The sequence below is a fragment of the Podarcis melisellensis genome (assembly GCF_964234715.1).
Source record: "Podarcis melisellensis genome assembly, chromosome: 8".
NCBI classification, from domain to species: domain Eukaryota; kingdom Metazoa; phylum Chordata; class Lepidosauria; order Squamata; family Lacertidae; genus Podarcis; species Podarcis melisellensis.
This window is the reverse complement of record NC_138540.1, coordinates 7,467,474-7,489,005: the sequence shown is the minus strand read 5'-3', so window position 1 is coordinate 7,489,005 and position 21,532 is coordinate 7,467,474. Positions and strand designations below refer to the sequence as shown.

The 21,532-nt window shown below is 51.0% G+C and overlaps 2 protein-coding genes across 9 annotated transcripts in view; one reads left to right on the top strand and one right to left on the bottom strand.

The window, feature by feature from the left end:
- Positions 1-4,515, top strand: part of PAX8 (paired box 8) — a 35,967-nt gene extending 31,452 nt beyond the window's left edge. For all 6 annotated transcript variants that reach the window (XM_081922990.1, XM_081922991.1, XM_081922989.1 and 3 more), the window contains 2 exons: positions 2,285-2,374; positions 4,142-4,515. In XM_081922990.1, the coding sequence (XP_081779116.1) occupies positions 2,285-2,374; positions 4,142-4,212 (161 nt within the window). In that variant the 3' untranslated portion in view covers positions 4,213-4,515. The remainder of the gene's footprint in view (positions 1-2,284; positions 2,375-4,141) is intronic.
- An 8,950-nt stretch (positions 4,516-13,465) lies between these two features.
- The window catches only part of LOC309376543 (uncharacterized protein), a 29,586-nt gene continuing 21,519 nt past the window's right edge, over positions 13,466-21,532 (bottom strand). For all 3 annotated transcript variants that reach the window (XM_081922962.1, XM_081922961.1, XM_081922960.1), the window contains exons 11-16: positions 20,453-20,622; positions 20,130-20,200; positions 19,113-19,258; positions 16,896-17,040; positions 16,553-16,696; positions 13,466-14,144 (exon numbers count right to left, since the gene is read on the bottom strand). In XM_081922962.1, the coding sequence (XP_081779088.1) occupies positions 13,881-14,144; positions 16,553-16,696; positions 16,896-17,040; positions 19,113-19,258; positions 20,130-20,200; positions 20,453-20,622 (940 nt within the window). In that variant the 3' untranslated portion in view covers positions 13,466-13,880. The remainder of the gene's footprint in view (positions 14,145-16,552; positions 16,697-16,895; positions 17,041-19,112; positions 19,259-20,129; positions 20,201-20,452; positions 20,623-21,532) is intronic.

Here is a 21,532-nt window from a genome sequence, read left to right as displayed (position 1 = left end):
GAGTAGAACTGTGCTTTTATTTAAAATGCATCTCTGGGTTATTTGTGGGGCATAGGAATTCGTTCATTCCCCCCCCAAAAAATATATAATCTGCCCCCCCCCAAGGTCTGAAGGACAGGGGACCGGCCCCCTGCTGAAAAAGTTTGCTGACCCCTGCCTTAGAGGCTGCAAAATGACCACTGGAAGTCAGATCCTCTTATACCTATCTGACTTTCCAGTTGGAGGAGGGGCCAAATCGTTTCTGAGCTCATTTTTCAAACACGTTAATGGCTAGGATCAGGTTTCGTGGAGGAAAACTTTTGCCCCATTGAACTTGCTCCACCCGTCAAGCACACCCTCCAACATTTCTCCGATGAAAATAGGGACGTCCCATTCCATAAGGATAATTTTACTGTTTATATCCCACACATCTTACTGGGTTGCCCCAGCCACTCTGGGCAGCTTCCAACATATATAAAACATTAAACATTTTATATTAAAAAATCCACTTTCCCTATACAGTAGTACCTCAGGTTAAGAGCTTGATTTGTTCTGGTGATCCGTTCTTAACCTGAGGTACCACTTTAGCTAATGGGGCTGCGCGATTTCTGTTCTCATCCTGAAGCAAAGTTCTTAACCTGAGGGTTAGTGGAGTCTGTAACCTGAAGGATATGTAACACAAGGTACCACTGTATTATTTTTTCAAAATATAGTCTGGCCCCCCACAAGGTCTGAGGGACAGTGGACTGGCCCCCTGCTGAAAAAGGTTGCTGACCCCTGGGCTAAACCCTACATGGGATTTGAGGTTAAGCATATAACCCTACCTTGTAGGGTCATTGTTTAGGACCACCAAGATTAGTGTAAGTGACACATTTGGAGTACTTGGAGGAAGTACTAGAAAAAGAATTATGCGTGGAATAAAACATTGTGCTGATACAAGCAATCTGTGCAGACGTTTCCGCCTGCCAGATGAAACAATCTCCCCCCCTGCCCCACCTCCACTCTTCTGGGACTCCAGAGAAGATTTGAGGGACGTGTGTGGGGAGAAGAAGGGGGAAGCACCATTCTGGAAAACGGGAGTCCTGTTGCTGGCTTCTGTAGTACACTGGGTTAAGGCCACATCACACTTCAGAGTGGTGAAAAAGCAGCCCCTCCAAGTATCCTTATTTTCCTGGGACGGCCCCGATTTAGAGAAGCCATCCCAGTTTCTGATTTGATCCCTGAATGTCTTGCTTTTCCTTAGGACATCCCTATTTTCATCCGAGAAATGTTGGAGGGTACGGAGTTACCCAACTCTTGAGCCAGCTGAAAGCAGCCCTGTATAGAGAAGTGGTTTTTTAAAAAAATGTTTAATGCTTTATTATGTTTTTATATACGTTAGAAGCCGCCCAGAGTGGCTGGGGTATAAATAGTAAATTATTATTATGGAATAGGATGTCCCTATCTTCATCGGTTGGAGGATATGAAACATTCAATCCTTCCTCCTAGGGAATTCTGCGAATTGTAGTTCTAACATCTCTTGGCACACTTCTTTAAAACCTACATTTCCCAGGATGCTATTTTTTTGGGAGGGGGGGAGCCATGTCTGTTAAAGTGATAAAATAGTGCTTTAAGGTTTGGGTGCGGCCGAAAATCGCATCCGGACTTCTGCGGATTATTACTTATCTGTCATCCCTCTTAAAAGAATCAACAACCTTGAGTAAAGTATATAAAAAAGTTTACTCACATCATCAGTTCACAGTTGGATCCCTGAAGGCAGACTTAGATACAAATATGTACATGTGGATCTACCCCGTATGGGGGTTAATCCCAGTGACTGCAGACTGGCAGTCACTGCAGTTCACACGACGAAAGGAAGGTGAAAAAGAGGAAGTGAAAAAGAGAGAGGTGTGCTGTGTGCCTTGCCCTTTCGTTACCTGGGCAGGTAAGGTCATGCCCACCACTAGTCACATGCAAAAGGAAGGATGCTCCAGCCAGGAGGAAACAGGAAGTTTTCGACTGGCTGGACCAAACATTCCCCTGCATGTCCACTCTACGAAAACAAGGAATGTTGTACAGTACTTGATTGCTATTTGTGTATCACATCCCACATACTCTTAGAAGGCAACAGGAGGAAGATGGCAATGATGATGGCGACAACCAGGTTTGGCATATTGATTTTTGTAGTGCGCGATAAAACAAATATGAAGCCTTAACACCACATCAACCTTGCATTTAGCTGTTGTGGAGATGTCCCCACTTGCAGCCCCACCATAGAGCCTCCCCCAGCTGCCTGTGACGCGTGTTCCCTTCTCTTTGTCTCCAGCAGGGAGTGATTATTCCGGAGGCGCCTACAGCCACGGCCCTTACACCAGCTATGGAGAGCCCTGGCGATTCCCCAACTCTGGACTGCTGGGTGAGTCTCTTCCTCAGGGGCTGCAAGGGTAGGGGGTAGGGGGTGGGGGGTGGGGGTCTTTCACAGCTTGGCCTGGCAGTTTGTGTGTCAGGTCTCCTGGGACCTTGAGGGCCAAAGCTGAGGGCTTAGGCAGGTGAGGACTGTTTCTGGTGCTCTCCGACACAGAAAGGAGGCACATCAGTCCTTGCAACTAGCCAGTGGCATAGCGTGGGTTGTCAGCACCCGGGGCAAGGCAAGTAATTAGCACCCCCTAACCCGTGGATTTGCGCCCCCTAACCCTAACCCCCAGATGTTGCGCCCGGTGCGGCCGGCCCCCCCTGCACCCCCCACGCTATGCCACTGCAACTAGCCACCAACAAGGAGCCTGACTGTGCTGACCTGACCCGCTACGAATGCTGGAAAGTAGAACTGTTTACTTGTTGCACTTCTCATGAGATTCCTGCATTGAAGGGGGTTGCTCTAGATGACCCTTGTTTCCCGCTTCCAAATTGAAGATTGCTCTTTGCAAGCTCCCAGCTCCAACGTGACCTTCTCTTGGTGGAGTTATGAATGCAGTCACTGCCTGCGGCTTCCAGCAAAATATTAAAATACAGTAATTCATGAAATATTAAAAGCTTCCTTAAACAGGGCTGCCTTCAGATATCTTCTAAAAGTCAGATAGTTGTTTATTTCCTTGACATCTGGTGGGAGGGTGTTCCACGGGGAGGGCGCCACCACCGAGAAGGCCTTCTGCCTGGTTCCCTGTAACTTCACTTCTCGCAGGGAGGGAACCGCCAAAGGCATAGCTGTCAATGTTTCCCTTTTTTAAAGGGAAATTCCCTTATTCCAAATAGGATTCCTCGCAAGAAAAGGGAAAAGTTGACAGCTATGGCCAAAGGCCCTCGGAGCTGGTCCTCAGTGTCCGGGCAGAACGATGGGGTTGGAGATGCTCCTTCAGGTATACTGGACTGAGGCCGTTTAGGGCTTTAAAGGTCAGCACCAACACATTGAATTTTGCTTTGAAAATGTACTGGGAGCCAATGTAGGTCTTTCAGGACCGGTGTCATGTGGTCTCGGCGGCCACACCCAGTCACCAGTCTAGCTGCCGCATTCTGGATTAGAAGAGGTGCTTTCTCCAGTGGAAAGCAGGTACAAGATGATGAACCCTTGTGACAAAGGCTAAGAACAGTGATTATCTGATGAAAGAATTTGAATGGGATCCCCAAATTTTTGGAGGGGTGGTGGCGGTGGGGAGTTAGACAAAATAAACTGTCCGTTACAGGACTCCATATCCCTTGTAGGTGGGCTTCCTTCCAACCCCATTTCCTTGCCACAAGTGACCACGCAGAGAGGTCTGACTGAGACTCTCCTTTTCCCAGAGGCCCACAGCTCTGCCCAAATATTTTGAAACCCAAAGTGACCAAAGCCCCACCTCCGCTCCTGCAGCCAGTCACACGCCTTGCACAGATGCCAGATAACTTTCGGCTTCTCTTGCGGGAAGGAAGCCATTTGACCAAAGTCCTGCACAGGAAGGAAGTAGCCTGGCCCTGTCTCAGAATAGGGGGAAGGGAAGTCAATCATCCCCCGGGCTGTTTTGATGGCATCTTAACATGAACCCTGCTGAGGTCTGCAAAGGCTGTGGGTACGAGATGATTAATGTGTGTTGAGCTGGAGTGAATGGTTAACCCGGGCAGGTTATTTGCTAATAGCCTCTCTCTCTCTCTCTCTCTCTCTCTCTCTCTCTCTCTCTCTCTCTCTCTCTCTCTCTCTCTCCCTCCCTCCCTCCAGGTTCCCCCTATTACTACAGCTCATCTTCACGGGGCCCTATACCTCCCAACACCACCTACGACCACCTGTAGATGATCCAGTCCCTCGGGGAGCCAGGCCAGCTCTCCTGGGCCACTCTGTTTATAGCCCAGCGGCAAGGAAGAGGGAGGTGGACTGGTTCAATCTACAGAGTGCCCCAGTGGGCAATGGAATCCACACAAGCAGTTGCAGCAATTGCAAGCATGCAAGGCCACCCTGTTACCCATGAAGCTGGGAAGGATGGAGGAGCAGGTGGCATGAATGTGCTTGCGTCCCTGGACTCCGAAAGTGAGGACAGTCTAAACCCCTTGAAATCGAGGAACTCAAACCAATGAAATCGAGTGATGCTTTATGAAGTCACTATACTACTGTTCTCTCTTGCACGAAGGCGGGTGAAGGTGCTTTGTGCAAACTGTGGGTCTTTGAAAGGACTGGACACTTGGAGAGGGGCAGAGGGAGAAGTTGGGAGAAGAGCAGGCTTGGGGCTTGAACGGCAGGGCTGCTTCTCTCCTCACCCTAGGGGATCCTGGCTGCAGTTTAAGTTGCTTGCTTGTGCAGATCGCACCGTCCCTTATTTCTGGCTGTTCCTGTTTCGTTCTTGCCATGTTTGAACAGCAGGAAAAGGAAGGCACAAGTGCAACCTCAGAGATAAGGACCCCAAATGCAACTTTTGTGGGCGAAGGCAGATGCAGCTGATTCAGTTACGGATGGGGCGAGGACAGATGGGCTGAGTGTCTCTCGCTCAGAAGGAGTGGGGCACAAGAAACAGCTGGTGGGAAATTTCCCAGTGGAGGATTCTCAGCCTGCAAGTTAAATCTCACAGTTCCTCTCCTGGTGGGCTCTTTCCCCCTCTTCCTCTTTTACTGGCTTGCTCTAATACAGGGGCCAGATCCGGCCAGCAAACTGCTCTTGCCAACATTTGCAGACCTGATCTCATTTCAGCGTTGGCAGGGTACCTGCAAAGTTGCCAAGGCAAGATGTTGAGGGCCTTGTCCTTTTTGAGGGGTTGAGCTGTTCCTTTAACTAGTGGAAACTGAAGCAGAGCTGCTGGAACGTGGTAGGTGTCGAGTTGCGCTGTGTGTCCACGTCTATATGCCTTTGTTTCATGCTGTATAGACAGTACTTCACACAAGCTGCATCCCTGGGAAATGGATGTGGGTTTTCGCCCTGCCTCCATCAGCACAGAACAGTCTCCTCCCCTGCATCCCTTTGAATAAAAGCAGTTTGTATTAATGACACGGAACCCTTGGCTCTGTAGGGGTGTGTGTAGATGCTAGAAGAGGAGATATTTATTAGATATTATCTTTCTTTCCTTATGTTGAGAAAGCAGAGTGCCATCCCTTTGCCCCTTAAAAGGGAAGCTTTAATAGGCTAGTTTTAGCCTTTTAGTTTAAGAATCCAGGATGCTTTAAGGCAGACTGGTTTCTTCTGGTGTTTCCCCCTTTTCTCCCCTTAAAACAATAATCATACAAACAGTCTTGTAAAAGTTTAAAAAAGAATAACATTTACTCATTCAGAATACTTGTTGAAGAGTAACAGATACAGCAGTTTTGTTCAAGCTGGCTTAAAATCATAACCCAGTTACTTTAGTTTAAAATTAGTCACGTTGCTGGAATGGAGGTGAGAGCAAAGAGCAAGCACCAAGCCAGGTGAGATGTTACATATGCATAGACCCTTCCCCTGACGGGGCACCTGGGCATGTCTCTCAGAGCCCTCTCTAGGAAATTTACAGGACTCTATTAGCTTCAGCTCCTATCTGGTGCCTATCTAGCAAACATGCATTGTTGGTTTGACTGCACTGCAAATATCCCATGTACCCATTCTCAGGCGAAACAACACACACACTCTTTTATGAAACCACCCAGAGTCCCATTTTGACTCAAAGGTTTTGGAAGCTGTCTCTTGGTAGACGCTTGGTCAGGATATCAGCAGTCATCTCTTTGATGTGCCAATAAGCCAACACAAGTCCGTCTTGGATGGCCTCATGTACATAGTGATACTTCATCCCGATGTGCTTTGACCTTTCATGGAATTTCTCACTCTGGGACAGCTCTAGGCCCCACTTACTTCCTATGACCTTCTTCCCAGGAGGCAGGTCAGTAAGGATTCAAGTGTTGTTTTGATGCAATGCATCCATATCTCCTCCTGTACAGCCTCCCTCCATAGACTGACTTCCACAGTTGGCATTTCCTCTATCTTTTCCCACGTGGAAGGTCCCCTGAGGTAACGCCGACCCTGCAAAGTAGGGTTCTGGATAAGCGTCTGACCTGTGGTCCTGGACTGGTGGTCCCATCGGCTTCCTCCTCCTCCAGGGGAGGCTTATCTCCATTGAGCTGCCCCCCTTCACCTCTAGTGCTGCTGCCAGGAGTCTGGTCCTCTACGTCTTCTTCTTGTGCATCGCTTGCAGAGGGAGCCATGACACTAGAAGGCAGATCTGGACATTGCATACAGTGGTACCTCGGGTTAAGAACTTAATTCATTCTAGAGGTCCGTTCTTAACCTGAAACTGTTCTTAACCTGAGGTACCACTTTAGCTAATGGGGCCTCCCACTGCTGCCGTGCCACCGCCACATGATTTCTGTTCTCATCCTGAAGCAAAGTTCTTAACCCGAGTTACTATTTCTGGGTTAGCGGAGTCTGTAACCCGAAGCGTCTGTAACCCAAGGTACCACTGTATAAGGTTTTTGGCTGCTTCTGATTTCTCAGAAAAGTCCACCACACTATTCCTTGTCTCAGCTTTGTTGTGCTCAGATGGGAGACAGATTAAAGGGTAAAGGGACCCCTGACCTTTAGGTCCAGTCGTGGATGACTCTGGGGTTGCGGCGCTCATCTCGCTCTATAGGCTGAGGGAGCCGGCGTTTGTCTGCAGACAGCTTCCATGTCATGTGGCCAGCATGACTAAGCTGCTTCTGGCGAACCAGAGCAGCGCACGGAAACGCCGTTTACCTTCCCGCCGGAGTGGTACCTATTTATCTACTTGCACTTTGATGTGCTTTCGAACTGCTAGGTTGGCAGGAGCAGGGACCGAGCAACGGGAGCTCACCCCGTCGCGAGGATTCGAACTGCTGACGACCTGATCAGCAAGCCCTAGGCTCTGTGGTTTAGACCACAGCGCCATCCGCGTCCCTGGGAGACAGATTACCAAAGCTCAAAAGGTGTGCATTTAGCTTCCTTTGTTAGCAGCAGTCTGCTCTGGAGATACAGCACAGTTGCTGCTGCGCCTCCCCACATGCGTTGGGGTAAAGATGCATCTTTGTAACACGCACCTTGCCAGCTCCATGGTGGATCTGAACTTTCTTTCAGCTACCGAGTTCTGTTGTGGGGTGTAAGGAACGGTTGTTCTGGAAGCTGTCTCTTGGTAGACGCTTGGTCAGGATATCAACAGTCATCTCTTTGGTGTGGCAATAAGCCAAACTAGAAACTTACAGGACTCTTGAGCTGCGGCTGTCCTGTCCTGTGTCTATTTAGCAACCACGAATGGTTGGTTTTGACTGCATTTTAAGTATCCAAGAGGCTCGTGGTCCTCAGCCTTCAATTTGGGGAAATAGAGAAAAAAGAAACCCTTCTCTTTCCATCTGTCAGCAAAAGAAGATGGGGACCAGCTGAGGGAAGAAGAACCATGCTTTATGATCCCAGGTTCAAGTGGCAGTTGAAAGAATCCCAGCAAGCAGCAGTTCCCTGATGGAGTAGACATGGATCAGCTGCAACAGATCAATGTACGGCAGGGACTGGCCGGGCCACAACCTCCACTCTCTAGTAGGTTTAGCTCTCTTGCAATGCACCGCTGGATAAGACTCCTGACCTTCCCTTTAGGAACTCTTCAAAGACTGCTGTTTGCAACTGGAGACCTTTTTTGTCCCTAGCCCAGGTGTGGGGAACATCTGGCACTCTGGATGTTGCTGAACTACAGCTCCCATCATTCCTGAGCCATGTTTGCTGAGGCTCATGGGAGTTGTAGTTCAGCAACTTATGGAGGGCCAAAAGTTCTCTACACCTGCTCTAGGATCCTGGGGTGGTATGGACATAGCCCCTATATCAAATAAAAAAGTACTTAACTGAGGTTCTGCCCCCCCCCCAACATAAATCCTGGCTATGCCCATGTGGGGTGGTGATAATGCAAAAGGTGTTCTGGTAAAAACTCCCAAAACTTCAAAGTATCTGCACTTCTTAGTGGCGTAGCGTGGGTTGTCAGCACCCGGGGCAAGGCAAGTAATTTGTGCCCCCTAACCCGTGGATTTGCGCCCCCTAACCCTAACCCCCAGATGTTGTGCCTGGTGCAGCCGGCCCCCCCTGCAGCCCCCACGCTACACCACTGGCACTTCTATTCTTTTTAATGAAAAAAGCATGGTGGTTTTTTTAAGCCAATGCTTTGTAAAACAAACTTGCAACTTCTAAAGATTCAGCTTTTTAAAGAAGCCAAAAGTGCTTTCAAAGGAAGTGAGTGAATAAACTTTTTTAAAGACATTTGGCTCTGTGGATTAGCAACCCCACTCTTGATCACACAATCAAGGGCCCATCTAGTCCAAACCCCTGCAATGCAGGAATTTCATTGGGGTCCCCCATCCAATTTGAAACCAGATCAGACCCTGCTTAGCTGTAGCAAATATGCTAGCTGTTTTATCATGGTTGGTCATATCAGGTTTCTGCTGGGAACTGGAAGGATATCACCCCTGGGACCTAAGAATTTAGATGTCACAGCGAGAGAGCTGGAGTCTGTGAATTCTAGATGAGAAGGTGCTATCCAAGCCACCCAGGTTTAGCTTGACCTTGTACACTCAGGTGGAGCCTCAGTGATAGATCGCATGTAGGCGGTCCCAGGTGGCATTTCCATTCCAGGTAAGGCTCTGGAGAGCCGCTGAAAGCCATTGCAGACAGAACTGAGCTCGGTGGGCTGGTGATCTGACCTGTTTTCAAGCAGTTTGGAACGCTGCTTTAATGTGCTTTGGAAACCTCCGAGTCAGCAGCTGCCAAGGGAATCAGCTTCCCTGCGGGAAACGCGACTGGAGCAGGAGGAGCTGTCGGGGTCACCTGCGCCACTGGAACAAGGAAGAGTCAGCGGCTGGCTGGCTGCCCAGAGGAGGGCAACCAAAATGGTCAAAGGCCTGGAAACGATGCCCTATGAGGAACGGCTAAGGGAGCTGGGCATGTTTAGCCTGGAGAAGAGGAGGTTAAGGGGTGATATGATAGCCATGTTCAAATATATAAAAGGATAGAGGAGGGAGAAAGGTTGTTTTCTGCTGCTCCAGAGAAGCGGACACGGAGCAATGGATCCAAACTACAAGAAAGAAGATTCCACCTAAACATTAGGAAGAACTTCCTGACAGTACGAGCTGTTCGACAGTGCAATTTCCTGCCAAGGAGTGTGGTGGAGTCTCCTTCTTTGGAGGTCTTTAAGCAGAGGCTTGACAACCATATGTCAGGAGTCAAAACAAACAAACAAAAAATCCTTCCAGTAGTACCTTTAAAGACCAACTAAGTTAGTTCTTGGTATGAGCTTTCGTGTGCATGCACACTTCTTCAGAACCTTCCAGTAGCACCTTAAAGACCAACTAAGTTAGTTCTTGGTATGAGCTTTCGTTCTGAAGAAGTGTGCATGCACACGAAAGCTCATACCAAGAACTAACTTAGTTGGTCTTTAAGGTGCTACTGGAAGGAATTTTGTTTTGTTTTGACTATGGCAGACCAACACGGCTACCTATCTGTATATGTCAGGAGTGCTCTGATGGTGTTTCCTGCTTGGCAGGGGGTTGGACTCGATGGCCCTTGTGGTCTCTTCCAACTCTATGATTCTATTCTATTCTATGATTTCTAAATCCGGCCCTTTGTGGGCTAGAAACAGGCACCCTCCGCCAGGCACCCAAACTGCAGGCAGGAGAGAGGTTGAGATCGTGGCTTCCGTGAGGCTGTCTATAGAACCGGGCCGGGGGGCTTGCGGAAGGTACCGCGACCCGGGAGCCTGGGCCGGGGGCGACCCCTCTCTTAGCCTTGCCGGGCGGCCCCCGGGGAAAAGAGCTTGGCGGGAGCGGGGCGCGAAGGCGACGCCCCGTCGGCCGAGAGCGGAAGAAGCCCCCGCGGCCGGGGAGAGGAACAATCGGAAATAAAACTTCATGGAGCAGAAAATCAAAGGCAGATTATACAGATGTGGCAATTTGAAGGATCATTGCCTCCGTCCTCGTTGCAACGGCGGCAGCTGGAATTGCCGCGCCGCCCGCCGAGGGCAGGAGGAGGAGGAGGAGGAGAAGGCGAAGGCAGCGGAGCCTGCCGGGCCAGGACTGTCCCCCGACGGCACCGGCGACCGCGCCCTGCGCTGGGCTTCCCGGGGCGCGTCCGGGCAGCAGCTGCGCCCTGGGCGCACAGGCGCTCCCAGTGGCGGCGGCAGAGGTTCGACGGCGCCGCTGCCCTCGCTCTGTGCCCGGCGCGCCTGAGAAAAGCCCCTCGAGGAGGGCGGCCGCGGCTGCCTAGAAGGCGCTCCTTCCGCGGGGGGGGGGGGTACTCTGCACAGGCTCAGAGACCCTCTTCTGCTCTCCTGACTTGCTTTATGTAGCCAATGGCTACCGAAGCGCCTGTCTTCTGTGGGGAACCCTTGAAGGAAACAGCGGAGCTTTGCTTCTGAAAGTTATAAGTGGCAGTCTGCAGTGGCGTAGGGTGGGGGGTGCAGGGGGGGGCCCAGCCGCACCGGGCGCAACATCTGGGGGTTAGGGTTAGGTTAGGGTTAGGGGGCGCAAATCCACGGGTTAGGGGGCGCAAATTACTTGCCTTGCCCCGGGTACTGACAACCCACGCTACGCCACTGGCAGTCTGCGTTTCCGGGTTTTGTGGCTGTTGGGGGGGGGGGGTCCGATTCCGTCCTGCAATTCTTTTGCTTTCTTTTTCCTGCCCTGGGGGGCCTGAAAGGTTTCTCCCTCCAGTCAAAGGAAAGGCCAGTTCTGCCTTTGTGAACCCTACAGCCCTTGCCAGGGGAACCAATCAGTGTTGCTGCTGCTGCTTTGGATCCCACGAGTAACCAATCCGAGGCAGAGATCGGGGGTCTCTAAGCAGACTCTTAGTGCCCCCCCCAGTCGCTCCTTCTCCCGCTGAGCCACTCCTCCTAACAGTCACCTCTGTGAGATGCCCCTCGTCCACCCACTCATAGTAGACTTTGATAGAACAGGGAGGGGGCGCCACTCCTGCCCCCCATTGCAATGGCGATCCTGGAGCCAGCTAGCCAGCCACTTTGCCACTGGAGGACGTACCTGTGCCCGCCCCCAACAGCAGCTGCTCTGGCCCCTCTGTGCCACACACGAGGGGTACAAGCACCAGGCCTCTTCCCCAAAGCTGGGGGGGCGGGAAGGGGTATGGGGAAAGGGTCACCACCGTTCTCAACTATTTGAGGTTGCTCCTAGGTTCAGGGCCTTTCATTCTGGTAGGCAGTGCAGGCTGCAAAACAAAAGGCTCATTTGGCAGCTTGCATTGCATTGCATCCTCTTGTGACACGGATGGCGCTGTGGGTTAAACCACAGAGCCTAGGACTTGCCGATCAGAAGGTCGGCAGTTCGAATCTCCACGACGGGGTGAGCTCCCATTGCTTGGTCTCTACTCCTGCCAACCTAGCAGTTCGAAAGCACCAAGTGCAAGTAGATAAATAGGTACCGCTCTGGCGGGAAGGTAAGCGGTGTTTCTGTGCGCTGCTGAAAGGTTTCTCCCTCCCTCCAGTCAAAGGAAAGGCCAGTTCTGCCTTTGTGAACCCTACAGCCCTTGCCAGGGGAACCAATCAGTGCTGCTGCTACTTCGGAACGCCTTGGGAGCTGAACGTTCCGGCTCCTGTACGATCGAAAACCGGAAGTGATTGTTCCAGTTTTCAAACGTTCTGGTTCGCCAGAAGCGGCTTAGTCATGCTGGACACACGACCCGGAAGCTGTACGCCGGCTCCCTCGGCCAGTAAAGCGAGATGAGCGCCGCAACTCCAGAGTCGTCGGCGACTGGACCTAATGGTCAGGCGTCCCTTTTTTATTGCATCCTCTTGCAGCCGGCCAGTGGACCTATTTTGGACATTCCGGAGGTTTCTGATTCCTATTGTGGGGAAGGCTCGGAGACCCGCTGCGACCAACCAGCTACACACTTTGAGGATAAAGATTGCTTTGGAGTGATCTTGGCTCTGCACTTGTCGCACCTGCGGTTAAAATACCCAGTGCAGCTGTTGCGGGTGTTTCGTGGTACCACTTTCACCTTATGCAATCAGCTAGTGTGGGCAAGGTGCTGGCGGCAATGTGACCGTGTGCCCTCTCACCCCTCCTGGTTCATTAAATCTAGCACAGAGGGGCTGACTGGTTGGTTCCAGAGCGTGGCTAACTCTTCAGTAGTCCCTGCTGCACTGAAAGCGGCCATAGTGTGACTTTGCCTAAAGAAACCGGTTCTGGACTGTTGGATGGGAGCAACTATCGACTAGCTGCAAACACCCCGTTTTAGGCAAAGGTGGTGGAGGGGGGGCAAGGGGGGCAGCTGCAAACATTCACGGAGGACACCAATTATTTAGATCCATTCCAATCTGGGTCTGGATCTGGCCACGGAACCAAGCCAGCCTTGGTCACCCTGATGGATGACTTCTGCAGAGAGTGGGACAAGAGGAGAGCAATCCTATCTTCAGGGCAAAGTCCAGAGAGGAGCACTGGGATAGTGCCTGTTGGATCCCCGTGGCAGCTCTGCTATGGGGCGCTGTGGGGGACTAATCACAGTTCTACAGTAGTACCTCGGGTTAAGAACTTACTTCGTTCTGGAGGTCTGTTCTTAACATGAAACTGTTTTTAACCTGAAGCACCACTTTAGCTAATGGGGCCTCCTGCTGCTGTTGCGCCGCTGGAGCACGATTTCTATTCTCATCCTGAAGCAAAGTTCTTAACCTGAGGTAATATTTCTGGGTTAGCGGAGTCTGTAACCTGAAGCGTATGTAATCCAAGGTACCCCTGTATTTGGTATCTACATGAAGACACTGGGATCAGTTACAGTGGAATCGTAATCCGTTCCGGGAGTCCATTTGATTCCCAAAACGGTTCGAGAACCAAAGTGCAACTTCCTGCAGCCAAGTGGAAGCCGCACTGGACGTTCAGCTTCCAAAGAACGTTCGAAAACTGGAACAATCCCTTCTGCTTTTCGATCGTTCGGGAGCCAGAACGTTCGGCTCCCAAGGTGTTTGGGAGCCGAGGTTCCACTGTATTAGGAGTTTTGGGGTGAGAGGCCTTCAATTCTCCCCAGGCACCCTCTCTCCCTCTGGGGCAAAAGGGTCCTGGGAGCCGCTCCACCTCCCCACCGGCCCTCAACATCCAGTCTGAGTCCCTGCATATCTCTGTTTATTGCACAAAGGTCACAGCTGCCCAGTGGCAGCGATTGAGGAATGAGGGACGGGGATTAAGGCAGCAGAAGGCTGAGCCCCCGAAAGCGGAGCCCAGCAGCAGCAGACAGGACAATTCCCTGAGTCTCTGCGTTGAAGGCGGGTGGTGTGGGCGATGCCCTGGAGACTGTGCCCGCAACAGCCTCTGCCCATCTGTTTCTTGAGACGTTGCGCCACCTGGAGTCCAAATTCTGCAAGTGCCGATTCAGAGGGCAGCGCTCCTCCTTTCGTACCGTGTGTCCGCTTTGGGCTTCGAAGGCTGGCACCCAAAGGGATGGGTGAGGGAAAGACAGAAGGGCCTCCCTTCTCCAGTGAGGGCGGCGGAGGCAGCAGCACTGGAGGGCAGGGACACACCCCTCACAGCAAGTGCTTATTGCGCCTGGGGATGATTTTGCGTACTGTCCGGCGCTCAGAAATGTTCCGCTTCACCTTGACCCCCGCAGGCAGCCCGTCCACATTCAGGGAGGGGCTGGAGTGGGACTTCTGCAGGGACGAGCAAGCCTCCTCGGCCGGCAACTCGCCCGCCTCCCCCAGCCGGACCTCCCACTGCTCAAGGTCCTCCGTGTCTTCTCCGGCCAGCTTCACCTCCAGCAGCCTCACGTAGGTCTCATAGCGGCGCTTCTGCACAAAGGGACAAAAGATGGCAGGGCGTCATACGGGGGGTGGGGAGGGGAAGGCCGCCTCTGGCCGGCAGCACCTGAGGGAGTCAACTAGGGCAGGCGCCCCTCACACACAGGGACCAGGGAGAAGGTTCATCCTGTTAACGGAGTATTTCTCCCCAGCTTCTCTTTCTTACCCAGGATTAAGGATGCAAAAGATGTCCATAGTTAATGTTTCTGTAGTCTAAAATCACGTACATTGGTACCTTGGGTTAAGAACTTACCGTATTTTTCGCCCTATAGGACGCACTTTTCCCCCTCCAAAAATGAAGGGGAAATGTGTGTGCGTCCTATGGGGCGAATGCAGGCTTTCGCTGAAGCCTGGAGAGCCCCACTGCCAGCCCCACAAGCTCGGGGGACAGCGGGGAGGCGGAACGCCGCCATCCCGCTGCCCCCCGACCTGGTTTGGAGGCTGTCGGCGGGGAGAAGCTTGCTCCTCCCTGCCGCCAGCCCCGCAAGCTCGGGGGACAGCTTCCCGCCCCAGCCCCGCGCCTGGAGGGGAGGAATAATTTTTTTTCTTTATTTCTCCCCCCAAAAACCTAGGTGCGTCCTATGGGCCGGTGCACCTTATGGGGCGAAAAATACGGTAATTCGTTCCGAAGGTCCGTTCTTAACCTGAAACTGTTCTTAACCTGAAGAACCACTTTAGCTAATGGGGCCTCCTGCTGCTACCGCACAATTTTTGTTCTCATCCTGAAGCAAAGTTCTTAACCTGAGGTAATATTTATGGGTTAGCAGAGTCTGTTAACCTGAAGGGTCTGTAAACTGAGGTACCACTGTAATTATCAAAGCTTTAGAGCTTGAAGACACCGCAAAAGAGTCGTCTGGCCCAACCCTCTGCGATGCAGGAATCACAACTGGAGAATCTGGCAGGTGGCCCTCCAAAAAGAAGAAGAGTTTGGGTTTGATATCCCGCTTTGTCACTCCCCTTCAGGAGTCTCAAAGCGGCTAACATTCTCCTTTCCCTTCCTCCCCCCCAACAAACACTCTGTGAGGTGAGTGGGGCTGAGAGACTTCAGAGAAGTGTGACTGGCCAAGGTCACCCAGCAGCTGCATGTGGAGGAGCAGGGAAGCGAACCCGGTTCACCACATTACGAGGCCACCGCTCTTAACCACTACACCACACTGGCTCCCCCCAAATCTATAATAATAATAATAATAATAATAATAATAATAATAATAATAATAATTTTTTATACTCCACCCATCTGGCTGAGTTTCCCCAGCCACTCTGGGAGGCTTCCAATCCAGTGTTAAAAACAATACAGCATTAAATATTAAAAACTTCCCTAAACAGGGCTGCCTTTGGATATCTTTTAAAGATGAGATAGCTAGTTATTTCTTTCCGCTTAAAAGCCTCCAACAAAGGAGTGTCCAACACTTTTCGAGGGAGTCCGTTCTAAACTGCTCTTACGGTCAGGGTACATAACCGCATGCAAAAGTGGCAGGTTACGGCAGATTTTTCTTTCTTTTAAAGGAGCAGTAGTCAGATTTATTGCGACAGATGTGTTGTACTCACTGGGGAAGGTTGCAAAAGACCGCAGGACTGTGAGGAGATATTTGGATAAGGAAAAGCTCAGAGCTGGCAGCCTGAGAGCAAACCAGCCAGCAAAGACCTCAACAACATGCAAACTCTCTGTTCGTAAAAACCTTGCCCTGGAGAAGTTATGCATAGTGGTACCTCGGGTTAAGTACTTAATTCATTCTGGAGGTCTGTTCTTAACGTGAAACTGTTCTTAACCTGAAGCACCACTTTAGCTAATGGGGCCTCCTGCTGCCGCCGCGCCGCCAGAGCCCGATTTCTGTTCTTATCCTGAAGCACTATTTCTTGGTTAGTGGAGTGTGTAACCTGAAGCATATGTAACCCAAGGTACCACTGTATATTTTTACAAGTTCCGTATTTTTCGCTCTATAAGACGCACCAGACCATAAGACGCACCTAGTTTTTGGAAGAGGAAAACAAGAAAGAAAAAATTCTGAATCCCAGAAGCCAGGACAGCAAGAGGGATCACTGCGCAGTGATCCCGCTTGCTGTCCTGGCTTATGGGATAGCCGCGCGCAGCCTCTCCCGGGCAGGGGGAGCCTTCATAGGGAGAGGCTGTGCGCAGCTAAGGCTCCCCGAAGAGCCGCACTCCCTTTAAAGAGCATGTGGAGCATGTGTGCGACTCTTTAAAGGGAGCGCTGAGCAGAGCCTCCTGCCTGCATTCGCTCCATAAGACGCACACACATTTCCCCTTACCTTTTAGGAGGAGGAAAGTGTGTCTTATAGAGCGAAAAATACGGTAGGTGTTCTGACCATTGAAAGTGGGGAGGAGTACAGTGGGAGCATCCCACCGCCCCCTGCAAAAGACAGGCCTGGTCCTTGCCCACCTCGTAGAGCAAATATTCCTTCTTGAGCTGATACTCTTCCAGGTCCCGGCCCCGGCCTCGCTTGCTGGGCAGGTTCCGCTGGTGCTCCAAGAGGTCGTCTGACACCTGGTCCATCCAGGATTCATGGGAAAAGTGCTGGTCCTCCTGCAGCAAGAGGAACAGGTTGTTGCTCAGCCTTACCTGCCCAGGATGTGGCAGGAGGTTGCAGCTGGGGAGCGAGCCACAGAAGGGTTTGGGGCAGCCCACGGGCTGCGCTCTGATGCCACACCCCAGATTCCCCCATCCTGCCATTTCTGTGCACCAGCCGCAAAGCAGCCTGCTGAGGGAGCCCCAGGGCACACACCAGGGAGTTCTTGGAAGGCGCCGTCGGAAGAACTGGCCGAATGAACTTCCTCTGGGAGCCCACAGCTGCTGGGAAGGGTGGTGAGGAGAACATGGCAGCCACCAGGTTTATCCGGGAAACCCAGGAACTCATTTCCGCTGCGGTCCTAGGGAAATGGGAGAGGGCAGGGAGAGTTATATGAATGCACGTTTCTTTTTTTTCCCTTTTAATTTAAATCTTGGTATATTGCAAAGTAAATACATCAAAACAAAACCATAAAGAATCATATCCAATAAAACAGAAAGAAAAAGTAAAGAAGAAAGAGAAAAAATGCAAAGAAAAGTACAGTAAAAGAATAAAGAAAAGTATAATAAACAATATTTTACAAAATAATAATAATAATAATAGACTTCCGTCACTCTCACAATTCCTTCCACCTTTCATATTTTATCTGTATTTCAGTATTATTTTCATCTTAATATACAGATGTGTGTATATGTATATTTCCCCTTTTCCATTCACGAGGTCATTCTGGACACAGCCAAATTTTTACATTTGAACCTTGTCTTTCTAAATAGTCATTCAAGCTATTCCATTCCTTCTTGACTGAATTCATTGGCTTTAGTCTTATTATATCCGTGAATTTGGCCAGTTTCAAATATTCACATAATTTACATAACCATTACTCTTTGGTCAGTATCTGGTTACCCTTCCAGTTACTTAGCCAGCAGAATTCTCACCGCTGATTCTCACCGCATACAGAAAAAAATTAAGTTTTTTCTTTTGGAATATCACTGTTCAATATTCCCAAAAGATATGTTTCTGGTCTTTTACTATGTGAAGTTCTTAGTACGGTAACTTTTTTATTTCTTCATGGATCATGCACCAGAACTTTCTGATCTCTGGACATGTCCACCACATATGGTAGAAGGTTCCAATTGAATGCATGTTTCCTGCTCCCAAGAGTTACACACACATCACCAAGTTTAGCTACGTTTCAAATTGCAATGCAGAAACAGAATTGTGGTTGTTAAATAATAAAATCCTATACAGTGGTTGGATGCTGGTGGCGCTGTGGTCTAAACCACAGAGCCTAGGGCTTGCTGATCAGAAGGTTGGCGGTTCAAATCCCTGCACCAGGGTGAGCTCCTATTGTTTGGTCCCTACTTCTGCCAACCTAGCAGTTCGAAAGCACCTCAGATTGCAAGTTGATAAATAGGTACCACTCCGGTGGGAAGGTAAATGGCATTTTCGTGCGCTGTTCTGGTTTGCCAGAAACGGCTTAGTCATGCTGGCCACATGACCTGGAAGCTGCCTGCGGACAAACGCCGGCTCCCTCGGCCAGTAAAGCAAGATGAGCGCCACAACCCCAGAGTCGTCCATGACTGGACTTAACGGTCAGGGGTCCCTTTACATTTACCTTTATACAGTGGTACCTCTGGTTACAAACTTAATTCATTCTGGAGGTCCGTTCTTAACCTGAAATTGTTCTTAACCTGAGGTACCACTTTAACTAATGTGGCCTCCTGCTGCTGCCGTGCCACCTGCGTTCTCATCCTGGGACAAAATTCTTAACTGGAGGTACTACTTCTGGGTTAGCGGAGTCTGTAACCCAAAGTGTTTGTAACCCGAGGTGTATGTAACCCGAGGTAACACTGTCTACAGCCGTATCCCAAGAGCCATCACATCCCAGCAGGCAGATCTGGGCTTCAGCCGAGCAGGATTGGGTCCCATACCTCTCCTCCTCCTGCAAGAATTTGTTTACTGTCGGGCCTCTTCACCCAGTTAAACGGGAACAGCAGAAAACACGACTCCCCAGGACTGCCGACAAAGACTATAGTCAGCATTTTAATGGACAACGTTAAGTGACAGGGACAGATTTTGAGGCACGCCAGAAACCAAAGCCTGTTTCTCCGTTTTGAATACACCCTTAAAAAACTAAAACTGTTTGTTCAACGCTTGCTGATGAAGAATGTTGCTGCTGCATCGCTAATACCACAAGAACTGAAGTGACTCCGTCTTTCCGAAAGGGATTTACTGCTACCTGCCCAAAGCCAGCCATTGTTGCTTTTTGGGAGGGATCTGTGAAACTTACGAATCACTCAGGTAAGGAGGAAGCGGCAGTGGCTTGGGGAGGCTACCTCCTTTGGATCCATCCATGACAGGTGTGCTTCTGCCTCAGAGGAAGTCAAAAAGAAATTCTGTTGCTGCCCGCAACAGAGGTCTGCAAATACTCACGGGGCTTGGAAGAGGAAGATGCGCCAGTCGGCCGTCTGCAGCCGGAAGACGTGAGGCCGCTTGGTGTACTTGCTGGCCTTCTCGGCCAGGGCGTGGTGAACCCCGATGGGCTCCTCTGAGGCAGAGGCGTCTGGCCGGCTCTCATCCTGCGAGAACAGCAGGGGCAAGCTGAATTGGGGGTGCGGGGGCAGAGCACAGATTTTGCCTGCAGCGCTAACCCCAGGTAGATGAGCTGAGAGGCGCCCGAGGCCAGCCAGGCTAGGCGGGCAGGAGGCCAGACCCAGGATAAAATGCACAGAGCCACATGCAGGGTCCTGGGTGGAACTGAGCCGGCAGTCAGGGCAGAGGGTCCCACTCAGCCGGCCTGGGAAGAAGCCCATGGTTAAAGAGACACACAATGGTCCTTCTAAGCTCAGGACGCCCTAACCCAGATGAGCAGAAGCTCTCCAGGGTCTCAGGTGAAGAAGAAGAAGAGTTTGGATTTGATATCCCGCCTTTCACTCCCTTTAAGGAGTCTCAAAGCGGCTAACATTCTCCTTTCCCTTCCTCCCCCACAACAAACCCTCCGTGAGGTGAGTGGGGCTGAGCAACTTCAGAGAAGTGTGACTGGCCCAAGGTCACCCAGCAGCTGCATGTGGAGGAGCAGGGACGCGAACCCGGTTCCCCAGATTACGAGACTACTGCTCTTAACCACTACACCACACTGGCTCTCATGGTGGAGGTGGAGGGCATTCCCAGCCCAGCCGTATGGAACTGAACCTGGGACTTTCTGCATGCAAAGCAGGGCTCTCTACCTGCAACTGTGAGACTCCAGGGGTCAGCAGAAAGGGTGGGTGGAAAGTAAAGGAGACAGAAGAGAGAGAAGGGCCAAGCACTGCAAAACCAGCTGGGGAGGCAGCGCAGAATTGCTCTATTGGCTCTGCTGGGGTGCAGCACAGCCCTGGTTTCCCGCAGGGAGGGTGGCCTAGGAGCGCAAGTCCTTTGGTTTCCGTGGTGGTCTGGCCTGCTCCTGGTTACCTTGGAGAAGTAGAGGATCATCCCTTTCAACACCGTATGAAACATCTTCCAGCCTCTCTTGCCCCAGGGTGCTGCAAAAGAGTGAGATGGGGAGCGGTCAAGTTGGGTCCGCCGCCTGCACCTTGGTGCTCCAGGGCTGCCCAGGAGGGGCTGATGTCCCCATAGGACTGAAGGTTGCTTAGGACCCCTGTGGCACAAGAGTGCCCCAACCACTGCCCACTCCCACCCGGCTTGCCCACAGGCCTGGCATACATGTGAGACAGCTGATATCTCTTGAAGGCCCAGGTCCCTGTGGGCTGCGTGCCCCCTGGCCCAGGACTCACTCTTCTTGCCATCGGCCTCCGCGTGGACCTTGCGCGCCAGTAGGCCCTGCCGGTAGGTTTTCGCCTCGGGGTCGTGCGAAAGAGTCAGGAAAGGGTTGGCTTTCTTCTGGCCGGATGCTGAGGGTGAGAGAAGCGCGGCGCTGAGCGACTTCTCCTCCTCATCATCATCCCTGCACCGGACAGAAGGAGAAAGAGGCTTCGTGAGGGTCTGTCTGAAAAGGCCTTTCGGGGGCACAGAGGACAGGGTGAGCAACAGCTCCTGAATCAGCCACTGCAGTAAACTCCTCCTTTTCTGAAAGCTGACATGACTGCTAAGGGTGACCCCCCCCAAGGCATTGGGCTGCCCTCCCCTCCCCTCCCACAAACAGAAGCTGATCCAACTGGAAGCTGAATCTGATGTCAACATTGGAGATGGAGCAGCAGAGGGGAAAGGCATCTCTCATCTGTGGAGGAGGACGACTTAAACACATTTCGGAGTTCCCAAAAACAGACCAGAGGCAATTGTATCTCATCCAGCAGAACTTTACTGCTACTGAAGGCAAATGAGCATAATGGCCACAAATCCAATACGTGGTTGCCAGTGGTTTGTTTTGAATTAATTTTATAATGAATGATTTTAGAGTGTTGTGTTGTACTGTTGTACTGTTTTATTATTGTTAGCCGCCCTGAGCCCGGCTTCGGCTGGGGAGGGTGGGATATAAATAAAATTTATTGTTGTTGTTGTTGTTAACACTATAGCACACAGAACAGAACACCACACCAGAACTAAGAGGTAGAAAGAGAAAGTAAGCTGTGGCTCCTTCTGGCCTTACTATTATAGTCAGCATGACCATGACAGAAAGATAACAGAATAGTTTAAACCAGCTGTTCTCAGCTTCTCGGAAGGAATAACCCAAACAAGAACCTTCTTCCTGTTCCTTTCACATAGAAAGAAACCTTCCAGAACCCTATTGATTTAAGTAGAACAGGAAAGAGCTCTACACAACAGATCAATACTTTCTGTACTAAGAAATGCAAACTGACAAGGCCACAGCGCCACCCGCGTCCCAGTAGGGAACCTACTGTGAATTGAATGTAAGT